We start from the raw sequence: 14,443 nt of genomic DNA on the forward strand, positions 1-14,443 counted from the left end.
TTAGTAGGACAAACCACAATTTCATTATTTTTATTAAAAAAAAGATTTAATTTGATTAATTTCACTCAACATTCTTAAGTACACTTGTTTTTGATGGTCGCCAAATCGCCGCATCGTCAACAGCTTCATTCACAACCAGTAACACGATCTGCTCCACAATATTCTCAATGACTTCCTTCTCCTCCAAATCAAAATTACTCCATTTCGACTCGTCCTCGATCATTTCCATAACAAGCATGTCATCCACCACATCACGTTTCCGTTTCGCGCAGGCACCACCCGTCTGTGTTGCCGGTCCCACACACGAACCGTTCGGATCCAAAAGTTTATTGACTTTTTTCAGTGCAAACTCTTGCACATATTCCAATCGATTGGGTGGATTGTAGAAGGCTAACTGTTGTTTGAATTTCATGTTTGAATTTATCGTGGACGGATCGATGTCCAGTTCCGTGATGCATTCCTTGCATACGTCCAGGATGATTCGTTCGTAGATATTGGTAATGTTTTCAGAGAGTATTGATTGAGATTTATCGGTTACGGTTGTTGGGTCTGAGATTGTATTGTACAGTTCACCAATGCGACGGTAGACTATGTCTTTGATTCGTTCTTCAGTCGGATGAATTGTGTTCATTGGACTGCCATGAGCGGGTGGCACGTATGGTGGTGGTGGTTTGTTGGGTATTTCACGCGAAATTACCACAGCAGGGACGGATTGATCGAGATGTTTTATCTGAAATAATTTCAATAAATTGAGGTGAACGGTTCAACCATACCGAGACGCACAAATTTTTACCTCTTGTTCGATGTTCAACTGTTGACGTCGTAGAACTTCGGCTTCACTAATGATATCCGGCATTTTAAGTTCACTGGCTGGACTCACGTAGTCCCGGATCAGTGATGTACTTTTACCGGATCCATGGTACAAGTCGTCGTGTTTTCCAGCACTTATCATGTCTGAAGTGGGAAACGATTCGTTGATGTTCTTGTTTCTCACCATTTTAACTTCGTTGTAGTCATTTTTGTCGTCATCGCCGGATAGCCGATGGCCGTTAGTACCAATATCTTCGGCATAATTAACGTCCATCACCGGTGCCCGGTCAATGGCTTCACTCAAATCTTTCAAACTGTCATCCAAATCGATTAATCGTTGTTCCAAGCCAATGGATTTTACCTCGTTGCTGCTGCTTGCATTGTCACTGCTTTCGACAATAACCTGTTCAATTGGTTCACTGCCAGACAACATTTGATTACTTTTTGTAACACTTTTCGATTCATCATCGGGCGATGAATTTTTTGATTGTAACGACTTATCAGTCGTGTTATCTAGTTGGCATTCATCCGATAATTTGTTATCGTTAAATTCCTTTGCCATCGCGTTATCAGCGGAGATAATAGCGTCGCTGGGTGATGTTGCTTGGGCTATTGTGTTGATCGAATCGTTGACACTGTTGTTGTTGTCGCTGGTGTCAGTTAGAATGGATTGTTCGAGTGAAGTAACATCCTTCAAATGCGGAAAAGTTATCTCGTCAATGTTCTCGGTAAAGGAATTTTCTGATAGAGAATTGTCCAACGAAAAGATGTCGGCTTGAGTGTTGTCTTGATCCGATTCAGTTGAACGTTTCTCATCGTTGATTGTGATCGGTGATTTTGGTTTGTCTTCTTTCGATGCATTAGGCGATTTCGCGTCACTAAAATAGTAATTGTCGTTTCCTTCCGTGACTTCCACATTCGTGTCAATAACCGAGTTCGTTTTCGACTCTTGTGAAAAATTCAAATCCAAAGACGGTATGACAGAGCTTTGGCTCAGCTCATCATTTTCCATGCGGATCACGTTACTGTCGTCTTGTAAGACGCTGATTTGTTCGGTCGATGCTTGTAGCAGAACAGATGCGGATAGAGACAAATCGTTCAGCGGTCCAATGTTCTTATTTTTCGTAAATTTCACCACAACCAAATTCTTGGCGTCTTCGTACATCTTTTCCAAGTCAAACTTGTTCAATTTGTAGTGCTGAGCAGGTATGAACCTATCCGATTCCTCGCCGGTCAATCGATGCCAAAGCTTATTCAATCGCTTGCCGGACGCTTCGACAATGTCCTCAATTTCTTCGCCATTAGTTGTCACACTGGTGGACGACATGTTTTGCAACATCTGCAAACTCTTCTCGATATTTTTGATTTTCTTCATTTCTTGTGGAACTTTACGAGGCGACTTGGGTGGTGACTTGTCACTGAATTGCCGATTCGAATGAGCTGGTTTATCGGCTGCAGTGTAAGCCATGAGCATTCGTTCCATTTGCAATAAATCATCCTCTTCGCGATTGAGTCGTTGATGCCATTGAACCAAATGTTCGACATAATTTCGGCGTTTTTGCAGTTCAGCTTCGCGTTTTCGAAGAATTCTGAAATGTTCAGCGTAAATGTGAGAAAATGTGGACATGAAATTGGTTAGCTGTTGGCAGAAACATACTCTTCAAGTCCTACGGTACCATTGATCTCATAGGCACGGAATGCTGCTGATCGTTGAGAAATGTTATTTAATTCATTGCCGGCACTCGGTCGCCGAACATTCACTTCCGCTGCGGAAAAATTGTGAAATTTAAACTTCGATGATGAACGCTGAGACTTGGGTGACTGTTGCAGCTTGTTCAATCTGTGAAATAAATTTCGGTTTTACATTTTCGGCTTTGTTACCGTAAGCTGAAACACTCACCTAACTATGTTGGAACGTTCTGCAGCCATATGCATGAGCAAGGCTCTTTGCTTCTTCTTCACAGCAGAAATCCGATCAGTCAGTCCTTTCTCTTTATATTTTTGTTTCTGCAATTCCAGCCAGGCGATTTGGCCTTTTGTACGATCGATGAGCGATTTCTCTCGTATTTTCATCAATTTCGACAGATGTTCGCTCTTCTGCTTTTCGGTGTTGATTAGCTGATCAATCTGAAGGTTTTGCAAAGAAGGAAGAATTAATTTCGTTCGTCGAGCGAGTTACAAATTACAACCAATCGCTTACCATGCCAATGCTGGAATAGTTGAAACTATCATCGCAGGAAACACTGTGATTAGCTGCTTGCAGAGAATTCTCGTCATCCGGACTAAAAACGGCAAAGATATCGCTGCCAATAATGGAACTCGCCGTGGAATATCGTCGAAATTCTGGATCGATGTTTCGGACAGAATCGGTTGGTACGTTACTCAAAATGTGTGTCTTTTGACTTGTTACAGTTTGAGTATCAATGGTTGTGGTGACCACAACATTTCCAGTCTTTTGTTCAGAAACGGTTTGTGTTACGGAATGATCATTTACTGTTTCTGCATTCTCTTCGTTGTGCTTCGATGATAAATCAGTCTGTGTTTTCGATTGAGAATTTATGCCCTCGATTTCGTTGATACTTTCTTCGTTGGTGGCCTCGAATGAAGTGGTGTAAATGGGTTCACTATCGGTTTGTTGCTGCCGTTGTTGTTGTTGTTGTGGTGAATCGCTTCCATCGAATTGTAGCAAAGTTTTCATTTCACTAACATCACTTTTTTGCACTGACGGATCGGGATTACGAACCGATGTGGAGAGGGCTGTATGCAAACGTTCGTTAACCGAAATGACTTGCGACAAGTTCTTGCTAAACGTCTCGAACATTTCCATCATACTCCGTTGATCCATATTGTTTGTCGTTTCATTAATCGAACAGTCACCGCGCAGGGTGTTTACAAATGGATGAAACTGCGACGTTTCCTTTGTCCGATGAGGAGTCGAACTGGCATTTGATGAACATATCTTAAGGTCCTTTATACCATTAGTGGATAATGGAACAGCGACGAAATTTCGCGGTCTAGATCGTTTCTCCGGACTGTGCTGTGATAATATTGCCGATGAAATGGTAGTATCGTCTCCATCACTTACGGCGTCGAAATGCTGAGATATTTTCGAAGGATTAATTGTGTGATTCGGCTGTTCAGATCGGATCGAGCTCAGTTCAGACATTGTATTTCGATCAGTAATGTGCAATGAAATGGACGAAAAATTGGTTGATAGCTCTTCCGATCCACTGACAGGTTTCGATGGCTGATAAATTTCATTGTCGCGGGTTCTATCTACTTCTATCTTCTCATCCGGCTTTCTGTTACCAGACTTTATTGCTGGAATTGAGTCTATCATGCTGATCAAAACCTTGGAGGACTCATGTGCCACACTGGTTTCTTCTGCTTTTTCCAAATTTTGTCGGAAGTTCGATGCATGTAAATTACGAGAGTTCTTGGGGCGTGCGAGTGGTGTCTCCAATGGAAATTTGGGCGGCGGATCTACAAGCACTGGCTGCGTAACTGACTCCAATTTCTTCCGCACTGCCATGATGAAATTGTAGGGATACGTCTGTGTGGACGTAGGTTTCAACCAAAATGGAATGCTTCGCTTACTATCGTTACGAGTTCGGATGGTGCCAGATCGTCTGCTTGATGAATTTGACGAACGCATCGGATCCCACGATCTGCTACGGGATTTCGATGAACTTTTGCTTAGAACACTGGATTTCAGTTCACTTTGTGGCACGCGTAATTCCATTTTTCCATCATCACGTGGAGGAGTAGCATCGCAGGGTTTGTTGTCAACGGTTTCATGACGTTCGGATTGTCGTTGTTTGACGGTTTGAAGTAGTGAATTTATAAACGATTTGTCCAAACGAGTCGGAGAATGCGTGGTAGGCGGACCATCGAAAAGTTCTTTACGTCGCAAAATTCCACGTTTGCTCGGTGTGGCATCAATGGCTGGCTCTGTGTTTTGAGCTTCAATAATCGTTTGAAGGTTACATCCTTTCGGTCGGGTTGGAGTCGCTAATTTATTTTCGATTGTCGCAGTCTTCACAGTTTCCGATGTGCCTCGAGCTAAGTCGAAAGAGAATTTGAAAGACTTAGGAAAAACAATGAACTTTCCCTCCTTACCTTTATCAGCCGTTTCTGTTGTATCGACCAATGTAGCACACAGATCTTTCTGCTTCTTCGCTACGTTTTTCTTCACTATTTTCAGTGAATTCGCATGTAATGCAGCAAGTCTCTTTTTGATTTCGTCTTTTTGCACATCCGGTGCAGCAGTCTTTTTCTCCAACAATCGTTTTCGCTGTTGTTCCGCAATGTGTTCCCTTGCCTTATTCCGATCGATTGATCTATCAACAACAACATTTTTACGATCTGTGTTCTGTCGACAATTATTTTTCGACTTTTTTGGCAAGAGATCAAGATTTAGTTCGGTGGCATTGATACAGTTGCTGATAATATTCGGATGCGGATCGTCATTTTCGGCATTGTTGGACAGTATTGTCTTGAGGCCATTGGTGTCGATTTGTTGTTGATTGTTATTGGTGAGGTTATTTGTACGTTTCGCGTTCATTTTATAGAGGCGGTGCATTCGGGTCAAAAGACTATGTTAATGGTGCAAATGGCAATCATTTAAAATAGAAAACTTATTATTTAAAAGTAAACGTAAAAAATAGGTTTTTAAAAACACACACAACCGACGTAGCTTGTTACGATAAACAAGTTTTTTTTTCTTTCGTAATGTCAAACATTCCGTACGTGACTGCTAGTTTCGCGTGTAGATGGCGTTCCGTCGAATAAGTTTAATGTTTCCATTCGTCGATTTCAAAAATAAACGCACGGATAGATTTAAATCCTTTATGTATACACATTACACTGTAAATTGTGTCTAATCTCTAAAATCACCCAAGGCAATATAAGAAATCACAAACAATTACCTAAGATATTTTCGTCACTTAGTCCACCGCTCGTCAATGTCCAATGGTTCCGTGAAAAACTTGAAAAACCGATGGTCGGTCCTAAGTACTTTAAATCTGAGAAACTATTTAAGAATTTTTGAGCACGACTGGCAAAGAGTTTTTCAGTTTCAGGCAGTCCTTGAATCCTATTTCAATAAAATTCGATGAACAATCTATCAATGGGTTGTGATTTTCGCCATTTTAAGAAGAAGAAGAATGACGTTTCAGGTCTATGACGCTCAGTAAGTACACAATTTGTGAAACCATTTATGTTTCAGGCGTGTAGTATACGTTGAATAAATTGGTATATTGAGTCTATACCTCAATTTCTATAGATCATTGAAATGAAAAATCAAAAAGAAAATGTTGACATTGGCGCTGGCGATCAGTTTCGACGGTCAAACCATGAACTTTCATCACAACCCATTAGTTTGAGAAGGCTCTCTCCACTTCCACTGCATTCAGTGGCTGATCCAGAAAATTTTCTGACCTAGGCGGTTAAAATTTAAAAATGGTTTGACCTGGGCGGTTTTCGATAAATTGCATTTGTAGGGTTAAAAAAAATCAGAGAAATACAATTTTTTTGACTAGGTCAATCGCGACAACCGCTAATAGGAGGATCGAAAAACTGAAAAAATGTTCAAACAGATGCGGCACTCGGCGAATTTGGTACCATTCGATCGGTAATTATCCCTGCTAAACGATAAACGTTTAAAATTGTAAAAATCCGGTATTCCCCCATACGATCCTATACGAAAAACTGAAGTTCTTTTTGCCTGTCGAATAAACTTAAATCAAATCTTAGGTTCTGAAAGAACATGTTAAGACACTTACGAAGACAGCTTCAATTAGTTCTTTGTAGCAGGCATTCATATTTGAACAGAACAGTGGATATTTACACAAAGTCTAAATACTCAATGACTTAACATCCTTTGAAGCTAAACATTTTATTAGTTGGATTATAAACTTAACTCAAATAAACTTTTTACATGCTTATACGTATAGTTATGCAGTAGTGCTCGTTCCACTCCGTATGTTATACGAGTGGAATGGAAGAAATGAAAAGAGAGACGCTACAGTTACCTGATGGAATGCATGTGGAACGAATATATAAACGATGGAAACAAATGGAAACCCACAAAAAGTAAAAACTTATTGTGAGTTTAATGATGAAAGAGTGGATTTGAAATCACATTTCATAATGGTAATAAGACTCGGAAAAATCTTCAAAAAAATCAAGCTACTAACTTTGAAGCTTCCATACTTTTGCCTGTACTAACAATAGTTTGGAAGTTACCCATATGTCATTTCGGTTTTAAATTTTATTTTGTCTTAACTTTCTGAAGAAGTAATTGCGTCTCGAGACTCTTGAACATCTTCCACTATATCTGGAATAATTAGCACCTACTCATCTATAAACAACTTCTTACTATGTGTCTTTAAATAGTAAGAGAAATACTATTCCATACCTTGACAAAATACAGAAACCATTTTCAAGATGAGATGTGGGAAAGAAAGTTTAGTGATAGAAATAGATTTAATTAAAATGTGTTAGGTGAACTAGAAAAGGCTCCCTTTCTTTTCATCCATTCGATCTAATTTTAGCTCGGAATAATGTTAGATATAAAATATGAAAATCGGATTAATTTTTTTTTTATTAATATTTTCGTTTACATGAGTGCTCCTTTCAATATCATCGCATTTTTACGTTATACTAATTCACATATCGCGATGTATGCTATTATACAACATCATGTCTCACCCTTAATGCCATATGGCCGCACATAAACCGTTCATAGAAAAAGGACTGGTTGTGTTTATAAACTAAAATTGTTTCAAGAAAAAGCTATACTCTCACTTCAATTCAAGGGGTGTATAAGCGGTCGGTGTAAAAGGAAAACATCCATTGTGTGTGTATCTATATATGCACATTATTATTGCGAAACATAAAATAAAAAAAAGGAGAACGTGTTGAGTAGAGAGAGAAATGATGTGTCGTTTTAAGTAAAAGTAGTTGGAAAACGGAAAAATCAATATCTCTAGTCAGACTTGTCGAAGGAACGTAAGAATTTATTTACGAAATAGGAAAAAGTGCTCGAAATATTTAATTGAAAACACAAAATGTGCCTGCTATTAGTGAATATTGAACTGGTGTAGTTGAAGGGAGTTGAAGGGAAACGATTTGTGGTCTATATTAGGATTAAAAATTGAAGAACAATTTACGTCGCCGATTTCCTTTTGACTTTGTTGAATATTTATTTGATAAAAAAAAAATAATGAAAATCAGACGCATTGAGAGAGTTGGGTGATGTGAAAGCAAAATTTAGAAATTAAATATTTGATTCGGTAATCTAGAATCAAAACTAATTAAAAATGGCTGCAATGAGGACAATTATTTGTGTTGTATTCCTGTGGACTGTCTGGATACCAAAGTGTTTCGCAGGTATATTTATTTGCGGAAATTTGAAAACAGAACTTACCTTATAAACATAGAATCATTATATTGCGTTAGCTCCTGCAAAGGATTTAATGTGTGCAGAGTATATTGCACTCGGAGTAAATGCACAACCAGATAGTGATGAGTACAAAGAATACAGCGATGAGTATGACAATAATGACGATGAGAAGAGTAATGTTGCACAGAAGGAGCTTTTTCGTCCGGTAAGTGACAAAATTGCGATCACAGTGCGAGCTTTAATGACACCCGAAAAATATGTATTTCAGAAAGGCGCAATTTTGTGCCCAAATCGAAAAGATTTTTGTTTCTCTTTGTGGCGAACCGATCAAAACGGATCGGTTGTTATGGTTCGACAAGGATGTTGGCAGACGGAGGCACCGAAAACGTGCCAGAATAATCTTTGTATCAGTGACAAGCCCAAATCGTCCACTAAGAGTCATCGCTTCTGCTGTTGTTCGGACAATATGTGCAATTCAAACGTTACTGTCACGGAAACGATAGACGAGGTATGTTACGTTTTTTGAAAAGTTTAGTATTAAGTTTGTAACGGGTCAGGTCACGTGAGAAACTTGTTAATTAAGACTTGACCGGGAAGTGGGAACTTAATTTCTGACAAACCTATGTAATTACCCAGGAACCGTCAACCATCGATCCATACATTGAAACATCAGCTTTGGCAATGGTAATCTCGGTCTGGACAAACTCATTGACATGGCTATGCGTCTCTTTGATCGTGATTATTGTGTCCGTTATTGTATTCGCGTACGTTTGTCGCAAAACCATAAAAGCGGAACCGGAACTTTCACCACTTTCGCCGTCAGGACCGGGCTATAGTTCGAATTTACACAACGTTGATAATTTGAAACTTTGTGGGATGATTGGACAGGGAAAATACGGCACCGTCTGGAAGGGGATGATTAACGAAACGGCAGTGGCGGTGAAAATATTTCCCAGCCAGCACAAGCAATATTTCATCAATGAGAAGAACATTTATTCGGTCAGTTTGATGGATTGTCCAAGCTTATTGGAGTACTATGGTAATTGTTTGACCTCTACGTCTAATACGAGATTGAAAAACTGAATTTTTGAATATTGTAGGATGTGATACAAGACGAACGCTACACGATAACATTGAATATTTGATTGTACTGTCACTGGCGCCATTAGGTTGTTTGCAAGATTGGTTGCACGAGAATACATCATCGTTTGCAATTTTCACAAAAATGGCAAAATCGGTCGTTCGAGGCCTGTCGCATTTGCACACCGAACTCAAGAAGAACGATCTCGAGAAGCCGTGCATTTGCCATCGAGATCTGAACACTAGAAATATCCTCGTTAAAGCTGACCTAAGTTGCTGCATTTCTGACTTTGGTTTCGCGTTGAAGACATATGGGCCCAGATACGAATGGAAAGGTGAAATCTCTTTAGCTGAAACAAAAAGCATCAATGAGGTAGGAAGCTAAAACACCAATTAATCCTGATGGTGATCTGAACTGATTCCTTCAAATTTTCAAGGTTGGCACTTTGCGTTACATGGCCCCAGAGGTTCTAGAAGGTGCCGTTAATCTACGCGACTGTGAAACAGCATTGAAACAAATCGGTACGTTTAGCATTGAATTCAATCATTTTCTTTGGGACATTCTGACCGATGAAACGTTCCAACAGATATCTACTCCTTCGGTTTGGTCCTGTGGGAACTCTGCACTCGATGTGAGGATTGGTATCCTGCTGGATGTGAACCACCTGTGTACGCTTCTCCGTACGAAGCAGAAATCGGTAAATGTCCGTCATTCGAACAAATGCAAGTGTTGGTGTCGAGACACAAGGCACGACCGCAATTTCCATTGAATTGGGGTGGTGGTACTGCTGCTAAAATTGCGAAAGAAACTTGCGAAGACTGTTGGGATCACGATGCCGAGGCCAGACTGACTGCACTGTGTGCCGAGGAGAGACTGCATGAATTGTCCAAATTTGAGCCGAAAAATTCGACCACAATTTGCGAATCGACAAATCGTCAGTCTCAAATGGCGAATAATTCGAATCCACATGCCTTTCGGGTGACCGATACTGCGAAGAATTTGTACGGCGCTGATGAAGAGATCACCATTATTACGCCACCAAATCAAATTCTGCCCAATGCAAACGCTGACTTTACGGACAAAAGAAGTTGCCTCGTGAACGTTCACACATTTCACCCGTCGAACAACATATTTGGTAGTTCCACTCCAACGCCGAAAATAATTCAAAATCAGATTCTCTACGAGAAAAATAGAAAATTGCAGTCGACGGATGGCGGTGACGACAACAGTAGCTACTCGTATGTTGAGGAGAGTGGGAGCGTCGAAGAATTGCTTGCGACTAAAAGCAAGTTGGACAGAAAAATCAAAGGATGGTACGGTGTCCGTGCGCTTATACAAAAGAAGCTATTTAGCCATCACCCCTACGATAACAGAAGTAAAAATTCGGAAAAATTAAACATCATCGACAGCCCGGCAATTGTGAACGCATCATCGCCAATCAAAAACTCGCGACAAACAGCCGAATCCATGGAACGGCCGCGTAACTTAGATCTTCAATCCCAGCCGAATGTAGTGGCTCCAATACGTTCACTCGACAGAGGTGTGGGTGTGAAAAAACCACCAGGCGACTCAAACCAGGCATTCACTATAATCACTCAAAATCCAAAAATTGTCGTCTCAAAGTCAACCAATGCAATGAAAAGTCTATCAACGATGGAATCTATCGACGATCGAATGCTGAAACGACAGAGATCGCTGGAAGTATTTCGCGAAGTGTTCGGAGCAAAAGGCAGCATAGAACGATTACGTGATCCGAGTCAAAGAGTTTTGACTCCGGGCGATGTTCCCCCATCCGTACGAAAGATGAGAGCATCGAAGACATTATCTTTGTACGATGATCGAATGATGGACACGTCTCAACGAAATACTCTCTAGCATGAAGAGGTTCTGCTGCTAGAGCTCTAATCGATCGATTGATTGATTTGATTGGAACTTTTGCCAGCAGAGACATTTTCTTTGAAATTCGTTTTTTAAATTTTAGTAACAAAATCGATACCGCGGAGCACACAATTTATACCAAGAACCACGGAGCTACGTTGTTAAGACAATTATTAGCATTTTTATAGACTATAGGACCTACTTTTATCGTTTATGAGACGGCTGACGTTGTTGGCGACGACAAGAGTAAGCGATGTATTCACTGCCTAATGCGGTCTTACACCCAATTTTTTGTTAAAATTATTGAAGTAAAAGATTTTTGTATATCATCATTGAAATGAAAAGTATTGAGCCCGACACGGCCGGGCATGGTCATTATAATTAACGGTAATTAGCGAAGTTAAGTATATATCGATGATAATAATTTTGAGTACGTGGTAGTTATTTGATAAACATGGAGTATTGAGAATTATGATGAATAGAAAAGAAGCAAACCAGAGACTGTAATTTAAAATGAAAAGAAATCAAAAATTGTCATTCACCCTATAAGTATATTCTGTATAATCACAATTTATGCTCTATTTCCCTCTTATCAACAAAAAAATTTATTCTTTCACATCATAACCGAGGGCATTATACCGGCAATTTTTTTTTTTATTTGAACAAAATTAACTTCGAAAAAAATAAACTATCCATTTGACGAGCAAAATGGTTCTGGTGTTTCAATTCGTAGGCTGTTTTACGCCATATTGACTTATTCGGTGTACGGGTAAGAAGGGACAATAATTTTACCAACTGAAAGAGGATTGAAACTGGAGAAAAATTCAAAATTGATCTAATTTTTGTTCCCATATTGTTACTTGGAGTCTAAAGAATTTTATAGTCAAAACTTCACATTGTTTGGGAGTCAGAGAACCAACAAGACAGCAAAAAACCGCAATCGTTTGGATGTGAAAGATCCAACAATGCTATATGCGGCAGATATAGCAGCAAAGCGAAAAACAAGTTTTGAACAGATGACGAAAAGTGTGTTTGCCGATTCAACCGACGTGACCATGTCACTCTAGTTTGTGTCGTGCTGATATACACATTGTCCTGGCAAGACATAGGTGTACTGATGAGGCGTGATACGGCGAAATCAGCATCGTTTGTCCTTATATTCGTCTATTCTTAATGTAAACGGTAACACGTTTCATTTTTTACGTTGAAATAAAAAAAATTTCAACATTGGTCGGAATTTATTGATCGCGTAAATTGGTCTCAGAGATGCTTACGTCGAGACATCCCGTCGATGATACGAATAAATGTGTGAATGTTGAACCGCCGCATTAGAGGTCTTCCAACATGAATTGCAGTGTGAATTACTCAAGATCTGGACACGTAGGACGTACGTCGTAGGTTGAGTCGTATTTTCATTTTGTTTTTATTTTTCAAGGCCTGACCCAGGCCCGTAGCTAGGGCTCGCACATAATCAACTCTTATCATTTTGCTTGCAAGAGTAAGAAATTCAATTACTAACAATTAGTACTGCTATTCCCATGTTATCTTGTCGGTTTTGTTTTTGTATATAACTTCTTTAAAGAATCCAAAGTAAGTCTATGAACGGAACCGAAATTACACAGCTTTGAAATTGCTGACAAGTGGAAATTTTTTATTGAATGTTGCTGGAATGAGATTCAATGTCAAACACGACACCCCATTTTGAAGCATGAGAATTTTTCGACTTCAAAATTTCGCCTGATGCGCATCGGGTTACACTGGTGGGAAGAGTGCGGGATCACGGGATCATCTCTACCGGAAAGAGATTTTGGGAAAAGTTAATGTACGCGAATCAAACCCTTTTTCAGTATTTCTAAATGTTGATGATCGCGAAGTTCCTAAAAGTTCCCGTTGGGAATGCAATTTTGTGTACCTTTGTAAACCTCGGTTTCAGTTTCTATTGAAATCTTCTGAAGGTATGGCAACCTCGGTGTCACTATCCGAGAATGAACACTTTCGGAACAAAGAGCACAGGACAGCGAACGTCATGAAACTCTTAACTTTGGGGTGTCCTTCAAGCATTATGAATGTTAACTGAGTGAGGCCAAACTTTCGCCTGCGTCGTAATTTTATCTTGATGCAGTGTTTTAGTACAAAATCTCAAAAAACGTAAAAACTTCCATCTATTGAAAGTAACCATTTGAAACTATTTGTGTTTCCGTTACTTGAGATAGAGAGAAAAGAAAAGTAAATCCATTCGATTCTAGTCTGTCGTAGAAAAATATTTATATAAGGCGTGATCTTTTTGTTCTATGATTAATAAATTGAATTGAATTGAATTTGAAAATATCTTACTCTTGCAAAGCAGATGCTTCTTTAACTCTTAGTAAAAATAAGATTTTAGAAAGCGTAAGAGTTTTGTGTTAAAACACGATTTTAATAAAGAATACGCAAAAGAAACACACGATCCCGGGGAGAAAACATTATTTCCACCAGCGTCGTAGCACTGCTTTCTAAATGACTGTATTTAAATAGATAATTTTTACTTTGTGCGATTCACCAACAAAAAGCGATAATCTCCATATCTACAACTTTTCAAAAATGGAAACTTCAGGTCAAGAAAATAAATTCCATGCAAGTGGAAATGAGAAAATTTTCGCCTTCGGCGAAATTAGACTACTTTTAAAAACACAATAACTTTTCGAAATATTACGTTGGGGCACTGCCCCCCCTGGCCATTCATCCTGGCTACGGGCCTGCTGACCCCAGGCTGTAGTTAGAATTGAACAACGAATCTGAAATTTTTGATCGAAATATCTTAGTCGGGAACACTGACAGAGTTACACTGCTCGAGTGAAGACGTAGATTAACAACGTTCTTATGGTATTTTATAGTTGCGCTCCTAATCTATCAACTACAGTTAGTAGTAATGCCTTCGGTTCCCAAATGCCCGAGATATCAATGAGCAATGTGTTCAACCTTTTTAAAATTTGTTTTTTGCTGTTTCGGATTCCTTGTTTAATTCTAAGTACAGCCTGGGCCAGGCATTTTGAAATAAAAACAAAATGAAAATATGATCCACCCTTTTTCGATAGTGGAGGCGTCCTCTTTCTGACCACTTTTTTTTGCTAAAATGTTTTTTATTTTAAAATTCAAAAAATGGGAACCCTGACACTTAGTGCTTGATTTTTTGTGAACCAAATTCACTGTTGTGTATTTTCTAGCGACGATCGAAAAAACATTTTCCTGAATTTTTCTAGATTTTTCCAAATTGGTAAAATCTGGAAAAA

The 14,443-nt window shown here is 39.3% G+C and overlaps 2 protein-coding genes across 2 annotated transcripts; one reads left to right on the forward strand and one right to left on the reverse strand.

Annotated features, from left to right (window-relative positions):
• Window positions 1–35: 35 nt before the first annotated feature.
• On the reverse strand, window positions 36–5,626 carry LOC119079975. The gene is made up of 6 exons (XM_037188112.1): window positions 4,930–5,626; window positions 3,011–4,872; window positions 2,711–2,937; window positions 2,468–2,650; window positions 794–2,399; window positions 36–730 (listed from the first exon to the last, which is right to left on the reverse strand). The coding sequence occupies exons 1-6, from the start codon at window positions 5,390–5,392 to the stop codon at window positions 62–64; spliced, it is 5,010 nt and encodes a 1,669-aa protein (XP_037044007.1). The 5' UTR covers window positions 5,393–5,626; the 3' UTR covers window positions 36–61.
• Window positions 5,627–7,757: 2,131 nt separating this feature from the next.
• LOC119079996 (bone morphogenetic protein receptor type-2) lies at window positions 7,758–11,884 on the forward strand. Its single transcript, XM_037188163.1, has 7 exons — window positions 7,758–8,202; window positions 8,272–8,420; window positions 8,484–8,723; window positions 8,852–9,254; window positions 9,316–9,668; window positions 9,733–9,817; window positions 9,883–11,884. The coding sequence occupies exons 1-7, from the start codon at window positions 8,133–8,135 to the stop codon at window positions 11,169–11,171; spliced, it is 2,589 nt and encodes an 862-aa protein (XP_037044058.1). The 5' UTR covers window positions 7,758–8,132; the 3' UTR covers window positions 11,172–11,884.
• The last annotated feature ends 2,559 nt before the right edge of the window (window positions 11,885–14,443 follow it).

Source organism: Bradysia coprophila, unplaced genomic scaffold, assembly GCF_014529535.1.
Source record: "Bradysia coprophila strain Holo2 unplaced genomic scaffold, BU_Bcop_v1 contig_350, whole genome shotgun sequence".
In the NCBI taxonomy this organism is placed as follows: Eukaryota; Metazoa; Arthropoda; class Insecta; order Diptera; family Sciaridae; genus Bradysia; species Bradysia coprophila.

Excerpts from the sequence above, each read along its gene's own strand:
- LOC119079996 (XM_037188163.1), top strand. The coding sequence starts at position 8,133 with ATGGCTGCAATGAGGACAATTATTTGTGTTGTATTCCTGTGGACTGTC. Across the intron at positions 8,421-8,483 it reads AGAAGGAGCTTTTTCGTCCG|AAAGGCGCAATTTTGTGCCC; the intron begins GTAAGTGACAAA and ends TATGTATTTCAG. Across the intron at positions 9,255-9,315 it reads AAGCTTATTGGAGTACTATG|GATGTGATACAAGACGAACG; the intron begins GTAATTGTTTGA and ends TGAATATTGTAG.
- LOC119079975 (XM_037188112.1), bottom strand. The coding sequence starts at position 5,392 with ATGCACCGCCTCTATAAAATGAACGCGAAACGTACAAATAACCTCACC. Across the intron at positions 4,873-4,929 it reads AACAGAAACGGCTGATAAAG|CTCGAGGCACATCGGAAACT; the intron begins GTAAGGAGGGAA and ends CTTTCGACTTAG. Across the intron at positions 2,400-2,467 it reads GGTACCGTAGGACTTGAAGA|AATTCTTCGAAAACGCGAAG; the intron begins GTATGTTTCTGC and ends TGAACATTTCAG.